The sequence below is a fragment of the Opisthorchis viverrini genome, assembly GCF_000715545.1.
Source record: "Opisthorchis viverrini unplaced genomic scaffold opera_v5_5, whole genome shotgun sequence".
Taxonomy (NCBI): domain Eukaryota; kingdom Metazoa; phylum Platyhelminthes; class Trematoda; order Opisthorchiida; family Opisthorchiidae; genus Opisthorchis; species Opisthorchis viverrini.
Genome location: NW_008751661.1, coordinates 319,137 through 329,199, shown reverse-complemented (window position 1 = coordinate 329,199; position 10,063 = coordinate 319,137). Strand labels below are relative to the sequence as shown.

At 44.2% G+C, this 10,063-nt stretch overlaps 1 protein-coding gene across 1 annotated transcript in view; it reads right to left on the bottom strand.

Annotated features, from left to right (window-relative positions):
• Window positions 1-348: 348 nt before the first annotated feature.
• T265_00486 (hypothetical protein) overlaps window positions 349-10,063 on the bottom strand; it is a gene marked incomplete at both ends in the record, with an annotated part of 50,162 nt that continues 40,447 nt past the window's right edge. Inside the window, one exon of the mRNA XM_009164290.1 lies at window positions 349-867. Coding sequence (XP_009162554.1) covers window positions 349-867 — 519 coding nt within the window. The remainder of the gene's footprint in view (window positions 868-10,063) is intronic.

Sequence of the window (10,063 nt, the reverse complement as noted above, 5' to 3'; positions counted from 1 at the left end):
CGGGTTACTTTACACCTGGAAGAGGGGGCGGTTATTAAGAGAGAGCGGACCGATTTTACGTGTGTGGAATTTTACACAAACCGCAGTTTAGAAAGCACACACACACAAACTATCTTTCAGGAAGTTTTGGTGAAAATCACCGGTTCATTTTCACAAGTGCTTGCAAATATATTAAGGTTGATGGAACAAAATGGGTCGAGAGTCCCAGCCAGGGCACTTCATTTTTAAGTATGGAACATAGGTGATTTTTATTTCACTTGTTTTGAAGGAATTTGTAATCGTATTCATTTGCGTTAAATTCGTGAAGTTTGTGACATTTGACAACCCGAGCATCTGCATTATACTCGATTATTCATCCTCGTTTCCCTCCCCGTGATCGTCCTCATCACTATCTTCATTGCCATCATCATCATCATCGTCATCATCATCATCATCATCGTCATCATCATCATCATCATCGTCATCATCATCATCATCATCGTCATCATCATCATCATCATCGTCATCATCATCATCATCATCGTCATCATCATCATCATCATCGTCATCATCATCATCATCATCGTCATCATCATCATCATCATCGTCATCATCATCATCATCATCGTCATCATCATCATCATCATCGTCATCATCATCATCATCATCGTCATCATCATCATCATCATCGTCATCATCATCATCATCATCGTCATCATCATCATCATCATCGTCATCATCATCATCATCATCGTCATCATCATCATCATCATCGTCATCATCATCATCATCATCGTCATCATCATCATCATCATCGTCATCATCATCATCATCATCGTCATCATCATCATTATCATCGTCATCAACAACAATAACAGTGGCAGTAGTCTAGAGTCTAATAAATGGTCCACGGCTAAAATAACTTACGGCTAATTTTTTGCCAACTTTTTACAATCCATTGGAGGCATATGAGGGGTTTGATGTTGGTGGAAGAAAGGCAGATAGCTTACGGGCATACCTGAGCGATCGACTGACATCTTCATTCAGCTGAATGGAGAGGTGACCTAAACTATGTGGAACTGCACTTCGTTTTTTTTCGTTTGGTGGCGAAAGGAAACTCAGTTGTTTCCGCGTTTCGGGCTGTAGTTGATGCAGTATAACAAGGACTGGAATCCACCGAGCTTTGTTTGAGACATTAACTTCGATGGACAATTAGTATTTGGAGAGTTTCAATAGAAAAATAACTCCGATCTCCGCTCCACAAAGGAGTTGTTGTGGCGGCATGCGACATACGTGGCACAACTCTAAGTGAAACGGAATGTTATAGCTGATACTTTTGACGCACGGTATGAGAATCATTGTGAAGCGCTCGTCTACTGATCACCGATTCTTAGTATCTGTTGACACAACATCAGAGGCCACTTCACTCCCCCATCCTTATACGAACAGAGGCAGTTGATCTTTCGGTCTAACCTGCGTTTATTTCGGCTTTTTTACAATGGGAAGAAACCGTCGCAGCAACTGAAGGTAGTCTGGAAACGAGTGTTGCACAGGTGCCATCTATCAATATATGACGAGTGGGTTGGCTACTCATGAGTAGCTAAGCAATAAACTAAGAAAAAGCAAACTAGTTTAAGCCAAAGTCCCATGCGCTGACATCATTCGCGCTACTTTGCCCTGGATGCATGATTGCGGTGTGTGAGTCTTACTTTCCCACAGTCCCCTCTAAGACCGATGATTGGTTAGCTTAATCTGAGGGTACAGACCAATCAAAGGGGTCGGTCACTACCCACCCTCGAGCCTCTACACATGAGAGGACAGGAGCGGCGGCATCGCAGCCCTGTCTCAGAAAGCTTGGAAAGAACAAACCAATCAGTGATCTTCTGCTTCTCTCGGTCTGATATTTGAGTTCAATTCCTCCATAGCTTCATCGACAAAAGCGCTGCGCCAACACACTTGAGAATGTTAGCTCATTTCAGAATGACGACACACCGTGCATGGGATACCGACCATTAATTTTCTTGACAAGGCCCGTAAAAGAACAGGCCGTCATCAAAATTTATTGTTTTGCAATTACACCTGCTTTTCGGTTGCAAACTAATGGGAGAAAAAGATAGACACGGTTATTACAAGCAGTAAATTCATTATCAACGAGTCATTTCATGCCTCTATTCAACGTTCCTTGGCTAAATTATGACCTACTTTAGTTAAAGGAAATCGTACATGAACAATGCAGTTTGTGTTCATCTGAGCCATCCGGTAACACCAAGTAACTCTTCAACCTAATTCACTTCACCAGATGTGCAAATCTTGGTATTCAAGTAAAGCAAAAGGGTGACGGAAACTCGGACAGTGCACCTACTTGATGAATCCCAAAAAGGGCGAGACTGGTTGTGGAGTGTCGAAGTGTTTTCAGCAACCTTATAAGCAGTGTTGGCTCAAGTTAAATGCAGTTTCAACTTTGAGGACTAAAAGCGTCCTCTTGGTCTATTTAGTCACCCAAATTAATGTTCGAATGACATTGAATGGCATCTTCTAACTATCCAACACTTTTTCATTCGGAAGAAACTGAATGGCTCAGTTTCGAGACCTAATTTTAGCATTTGTCTACTGACCAAGCTGTATGACAATTTTAAGCTCACAGTGTCTGAGTTACACATAAATAGTTCAGCCACTTTTTTGGCAATACACTGTAACCAGTGTCTCCCTCGTTTTTCCTCACAAGCTTTCTACAAGGCTCACCCATTTTGATCCAACGTTGTCTACTGTTCAGCTATGACCGCCTCACCTGCTCTCGTTAAGGCCTTCTCGCTCATCCACAGCTTAACCGCAGGTTTTGTCCTACGGTAGACCGTCCCCTTATACTCTTCCAAGCAATCCGGTCGACTGGCCAGCTTCAAGTGCTTACATCTTTTTTAACTGTGTCTGACCGTATGGCATTTAACACTTTGGTTAACCAAACTCATGTCTTTCCTACCACAATTCCAAGTACTTCTGTACCTTGAGCATCCATGAACCCAGCTACACAGATGAAGCACTCAGTGAGTAAATGTCAGTTTTACGGTTGGGAGATATTAAGGAATGCAGTGTCTATAAATCCGCGGGTCAAAGTCCGTGAGGACAGTCTAGGTTTATTAGCTCTGACGGGCTCATCACTTGGGAGAAAAATTCTTATCACATTCCGAAATCCATTCAGCCTCCAGATATCGCTGTTGAGGCGAATATAGAGTATCTGATCACCGCTAGATTCATTAGTTAGTGCCCAGTTTGCCGTGAAGGCTTCCCGAGAAAAGTGCCGTCACCGATCAACGGGAGTCAATCATTTAGCTTATGTACACTCTCACTCACTTTGACGCTAGTCCAGTCCTCCCTCCAGTGACGTGGCTCACGCCCTACCAAACTCATATACTACTCTAGCATTAAGTCGAGATGCTGTTCAGTGATCTTGGGTTTGGTTAGATGTCCAAAGTTGATTATATTGTGTAACATGCAAACAGGTTTAGACAGTGAGAAGTGAAATCCACATCTCGAGTTGCACGTGGCCCCGAACTGAAATCGCCTTCTTTCTTTTATGGTCTTCAAAGTTATGGTTCCTTTCACAGCTTTATCCTTGCTTGACCTTTTCGCGCTGATTTCGGGCCCAACTTGGCAGGCAAGGCATTCGCTAGATTTTGCAGAATTAAGCGGTTTAGTTCAGTTCATATGACTCCTAGTAACGAAGGGTAGGAAAACAACCTTTGTGTGTGTTGACAGCTGATGTCTGATGAGGGTAAAAAAGGAATTCAGTGAATAAGGGTTTTTCCCATTGTAGAGTTGGATGAGTGGTGCGTGCCTCACGACCAACAGACGCTACAGGTGATAATAGAATACCTTTCGGTGCATTTATTTCCCAGCAGACGATCAGTAAAACAGACGTGAAGTGAATCAAATGACGGACAGTACCGTTTGGGATTATCTGAACGAATCCTGTCTGAGGCTAACAAGCAAACTAATAAGTGGCTACACCGCCACATCTTTCGATTCTCGGCAGGTTGCCCTATAGGCATGGAATAACGAGCGTCAGCTGCGAGTCTGAAGATGAGACTAACCACGCTTCAACACGCTTCAAATGTTTCCCGTGTCAGTTAACTGTATTCAGACTGGTCTGATTCGGACCACAGTTCGAGATCGGGCAATTTCTTCTTTCGGACAAGGTGAATCAGCAAGGAAAGTGTTTTCTAAGTGTTCGGACATTCCTTCAGTAAATGCTTCACTATCCAGGTCGTAAAGGCCTTGAGTTTGCCGTTCGGCGACTAGGGCTGCTTCCACCACATTAAAAAATTAGACTATCCTATAGTCAAATGTGGATTTAAAATAGGGTGATGGCGTGTCAGTGACTTGGTTCACCCAGATTCGCTACTCACACCCACATCATAGATAAACTATTCGGTCATATCAAAGTCGGGATGGTTTTGGTCATCAGGCTTGCTCCGAATGACTGCGCAGTTAGGCTAATATACACTTTCGAATGTCAGTCGGAAACTATCGATCACTGCGCGCAGTTAGGCTTGGTTCGAGCGCACGTGAGTTGTGTATACCGAAAGCGAACAGGAGCCGTTTCAAGAAGATACAGTCCCCAATCTTCGTCTGGATTCACTCCATCTTTGGGACTTGCTCGTGAATAGAGTAGATGGAGTGTTGTGTGAGCGAAACTAAACATTTACAGTTGCTCCGCCATGAAGCACCGCTTCTCAAATTTAGAAACATCTGAGAAGTCTTTTGAAGTTTTTGTCAAATTCTGAAACCCTGTAGAAACCAACGCGGAAGAAATATCTGAAGCAATTTTCGGTCGAAATCTGTCCTACGAAGATAAGAGGGGATGATCAACTTTTCAAATGACTATTTGTTCTTCATGGTTGGTTTGACAAGTACCAAATAATGGGCCTTAAATTTGCAACTTCTATGGCGAATTTCCCCCTTATCCTTTGTTGTCGGCAAGCGCATGGCAGAGCTGAGAAGAGGTTGTACTTATAATTCGATTCAACCTCCTCCATCAGGTACCACAGTGAACTACTCTATTGCTTTTTCCTAGAAGTTAAGGACCCTGTAGTACTTTCTAGGTTTCGCATAATTTTCGCTTGTTCGGGTTGACTCTTGCTTGCTCAGTCTCCGCTGGTTCTCCGTCATCTGTGCGACTCCTTTCTCATGTCTCTTAGATACCTAGATGTAGTTTTATGGGCATTTCACCAAATTTAATCATTCTCACAACGGGATTCCCAGCCATGGGTCCTTCTCTCGCCTTCTCCAAAAATCGAATAAATTTGCAAACCAACTTAACCCCATAGTGACGGCGTCACCCTGACTGGTGATGCAATGTTTGCAGTCGAACTGCCAAGCTCGGCGAACACACCAACACCCAATCAATGCACCCAAGCTACATATATTCCACGACATTGGAACCCTTCTGTTTTCTAAAGGCCTCGTTTCTCAGGTTTCATCAGGCAGAAATGTATGTTACTTGGCCTTTGGGTGCAAGTTTCTGCACATTCACTCTAATCGGCTTTTACCAGCCAACCCTTTGGTTCATTCCAGCACTAGGCATGAACTTGAAACCGATCATCCATTCCATTCCCATACTACCGTTAATTGTTCCAGGTAGCACGAACTTTCCTTCATGACCCAAACACTAAGGTAGTTATTGGTTCCTAGGATTTATCTGACCTATCTCAATGTTCTGCATCGGTTCCAGTTATCAGCTTTAGTACAAGAATACCATTACCTTGATGGATGACCAGCCAGGTATTAGATGGGTGGAAATGTAAGGGCGGAAATTCCGAAAGCTCATTACTACTTATCCAGTATCAGTAGGCACCGTGAGATATAGCCCTGCGAATCGTTAATCAGTGTCAGTGCCTTGGGAGGCCCATTATTCCGTTTAGAATGAGAGCCAGTTGCAAAGCTCGGTGGATGGATCAGTTGCCATGTGGTTGACACCAAATAAATGTAACAGAGAAACCAATATTCCAACGCATCGCCAGGATTGTTGGTAGAGTGGGGAGATCTCGAAATGTCACCCGATATTTCACCTATAAATGGAGTCAGCCTATGTCGAAAAGCCGAGGACCGATGTGCTTCTGTGGTTTTGGACATAGGTTGGTTTCAGTTACAGAACCCCTACTGAAAGGTCCAAAGTCCGAATCCCCTTCAGGTTTCCTGTACTATATTCCTCTTCTTTCAGTTGTCACTGTCCAAATTCGCTTTACAGTGGCAGGGTCTAAAATTCCTTGCGTTCAAGTTTTAAACAGAAATGAGGTGTTAGTCATAAAAAAGCTCACAAAATGTATAAAAATCGCATGTAAAACCTTACTGTTGTCTATGTCTTCTGTATTACGCAACATCTATCAAAATGGTTTTTTGAAACACCGCGCCGTAGTTTTGAGAAAACCCTATAAAACTATTGTTCCTTATTCTTAAAACCCAACGATTTCGGATTGAAGTTTCTCAGCAAAATAGTCTTTTGGTCTTTCTAGAACCGTCAATGATGCCATAAATCCATCTGTTGTTGTTCGCCTCGGCCTTGGAGATCGATCGCGTTAGGAGTACGCCTCACTCTGTTCAGATAGTCTACGGAGTTTCCATTACTCAATAATCTATTCCATACATCAGTCCCTTTTTGACTCTTCTGAAAATTTCATACAATGTTGTTCCGTGTAAGTTACCACCAAGGTCAAACGATTTCCAGAACAATGTCTTGGAGGCCTGTCTTCAAGCAGGCGACTGAAGCTCACCGCTGCCGGCTTGGCTACAAGGGGATTTACGACCACTATCTTGACTTTGCTGTACTGTGTTTGGTCTACCTCTGTATATTTTGTCCTCTCGGTGACGTGTTTTAGGCTGTTCAGGTCAACGATCTACAAGGTTAGTACAGCAAAGGGACTGTTGCCATGCCCGTGAACTAAACCGGGCAACACCTCAACAGCGTGGGAGCTAAGATCGCCTGTCCTTGACAGATTAAAAGTGCTTGAATGAAGGTTAGCACTTTTTCAGCGATCACTTAGAGAATTAGGTGGCTCAAGAAAAAACTGTCATCGTCGCCATCCATGTGGCTGATTCTCAAGCGAAGGACAGCTTCAAGAAAAGAAGTAAATCACTGGTAAGTGCGTGGGACAGCGAGACGAAGTAAGGTGTTTGATGTGAAAACGTATACCCAGAAGATCCAGCTGTCGTTGTACATCATTGATGCGCCTAGACTACGAACAGCGAGAACTGTTTCGTGTAGCCTTTGGCTACTTTTACAGACCTTTCGCTTATTAAAAAACCAAGCACAAACAAAAATGGAGTGCTGCTGGTTGATCAGATGGTAGTTGATCTGTTCGACTGGCATGGCAATTGACTTGCAAAGGTTTCGTCCCCACAAAACTATGCACTGACGATTTCTCCTCGACTGGGAATGAGGCATTTGCAAACCGATTATCGAGTTCGGCGAACAGACCACCTACCGTCTGACCGACCAACAGTAAGCACACCTGAGCTACTTCTACTTCGCAAACTGACAACAATGGAGTGCGTTGTTATTGACTGTTCACGTCCACGAATGTTCAGGGTGAGCGCCAGGTGATCACTCGATGTGAATGTTGATAATTGAGAGCTCCAAGCCGTATAGAGCTGGAACAGCCTTCTTTGGCTGCCGCTGTGTTGGATGTCCGAAAAGGTCGACCGGCCCAATTCCTTGAACTTGAGTATTCACGTCAATAGCCAATATCACGACGCCCGCAATACACGGGTGAAGGCTCGTTTTCATCGGATTCAGATTTGAAGTTAGTCGCTGCCCATGCCTCAACGACAAATCGTGCACTGTTTCCTCCTGCTTTTGAAGTGGTGTCCAGCGGCAACATATCGACTAGAGCTAGCTATGCTGGTAGTATGAAGAGATTTGCGAAGTTTGGTGGACATTTCGTCCCGTAAGTGAAGCCAATCTATACTGAGAAGTCAAGAGGCATCGCACTGCATTTTCATCCTTATTGGGAACCATCAGTAATTAGAATCTCACGGAACTCAAGAGAGTTTTGAACCCAAGAAATTTGCTGATAGCGTAACTCCAAACTTCCCGGTCAGCTATGTCTCTGGATAGCCGTAATCCCGTGCAATTGTTTACGAATTCGCTCTTGGCACACATAGAGAGGTTATCCTGTCAGGATCTTGGAAACGAGTACAGGATGAAAGCAAATATCAGCAGTCAACTCTGGCTGAAGCTGGTTTGGAGCAGCCAGCTAACACACGTGGGTTAGGGTTCCAAAGTCGAAGGGCACTAAGTTGAGTCCAACTCAGGCATTTACATTACCAGTGACCAAATATGCTGTAGACATCAGTGTGAGTGGTAACAGCTCGATCGTAGATGCAGATCTGATATCAGAGGATAGTCATCGATTAACACTGACCTATCTAGACTCTCTGAGCTAAGATCGTGTAGTAGTAGTAGTATTACGAGTAGTATAGAAGACCAATAATATAAGTCACAAGTCAAGTTGATGTTTGGACGTAATACACTACTCATAAGGTTGCTGAAAACCCTTCGACAGTCCAGGACCGGTTTCGGCCTTCTTGGGACTCATCGGGTAGGCGCAGTCCCCGAGCTTCCGTTGGCCTTGTGTTCCAATGGGGCCTAAATCGGACAGATTTCGATAAAAATACTCATTTGCATACCAATTTAATTTTTCTGGAGACTCACTTGGGACCTAGCTTAATCTCTGGTTTATGATGTTCTAAGCAACTGAATGTGCCGCACTAGTTGTTTTTTTAAGGGAATCACATCATCCCCGTCGAGTGTGGCATACTACTGACGTGCAGAGAATTTTGTATCATTTTATTGTCTAGATGGTATACTACTGACATATCTGTCCCCACCGCAGCGCCTTAGTGCCGGGAAAAGGTTTGTCGACAAGGAACACAACGGCTTTATTGCAGCAATCGAGTGTGTGCAATTACAACGGACCCGCGCGCAGGCACGGTTTGATGTTGATCCATCTATGGAGCTGTTGTTTGTCAATCAACTTCACACACGTGTGCGTCCATCCGTCCCGCTTACCTCATGATACAAGTCTGTAGACCGATAAACGTACTGATTGACGTACTAACCGATGAACGTACCCCTCAGAAAAGAGGTCCTGCAGCCAAGGATTTGTGCCACAGGCGTTTCGTCATCATCGTACACGAGCACCCTTATGAATAGTGTATTACGTCTACACATGTATCGTGTCATCTCGAATATTATGCCAACTGAGACATAAGGCGGCCTGGTGCAGCACATTCAGATGTTTAAGAACATCATAAACGAGAGATTCAGCTGGGCTCCAGGTGAGTCTCCCGTCAAAACCAAAAAAGTGTGTGAATTCCCCTGGTTGATTATTCTTTAGTGGTATTCAAGAAGCGAACAATTACACATGCTAAAATCGGCGAGAGTTGACTGCTGAAGTTACGAGCCTAAGCCGATCGATGCACAAGTGGGATTCGATGTAGAGGGTGTCAGGACCCAGGACTTATTCAGCGTGCGTTTACACTACACAAAGCGCAGCCGTTGCCCCAAGATGACGGACTCTTCCTACAAGCGTCAACAGAAGAATTTGTGGGAACCAAGCGAAAGGTACTTCATGCAGAGAAGCTTCACCACGGATGAAAAGTACATTGGCAGTGAGCAACTCTCCTCAAAAAGAGACAGAAGTACTGCGATTAGAGTTTTGTTCCATCCCTTAGTTTTTACCGAAAAGTACAACTATTAACAAGTAGACCAAATTGGGAACGTGCGGTGAGTTTCCGGTATGTGGCTTTGCGTCCCCTGTAAAGTTTGATACAATCGCACGGGAATTCATCATCATCACAGTCAGCTGTAAGACCCGCGTACTCCTCTTACAGTGGTTGTAGCTGCCACAGCTTCGTTCACCGATGATTTGGAGAGGTGGGGTAGGAAGCTGCGTTTTGGAAGCGGGCGCTGGTAAACTGGTATGTAAACACAACACTGTCAGCGGACTGCTAGGTGGGGAAAAAGTTAGGAAGGGAGCTGTGCATCGAAAGCAATAGCTTGGATGCATGAGCGTCATTGAGGGCGCGA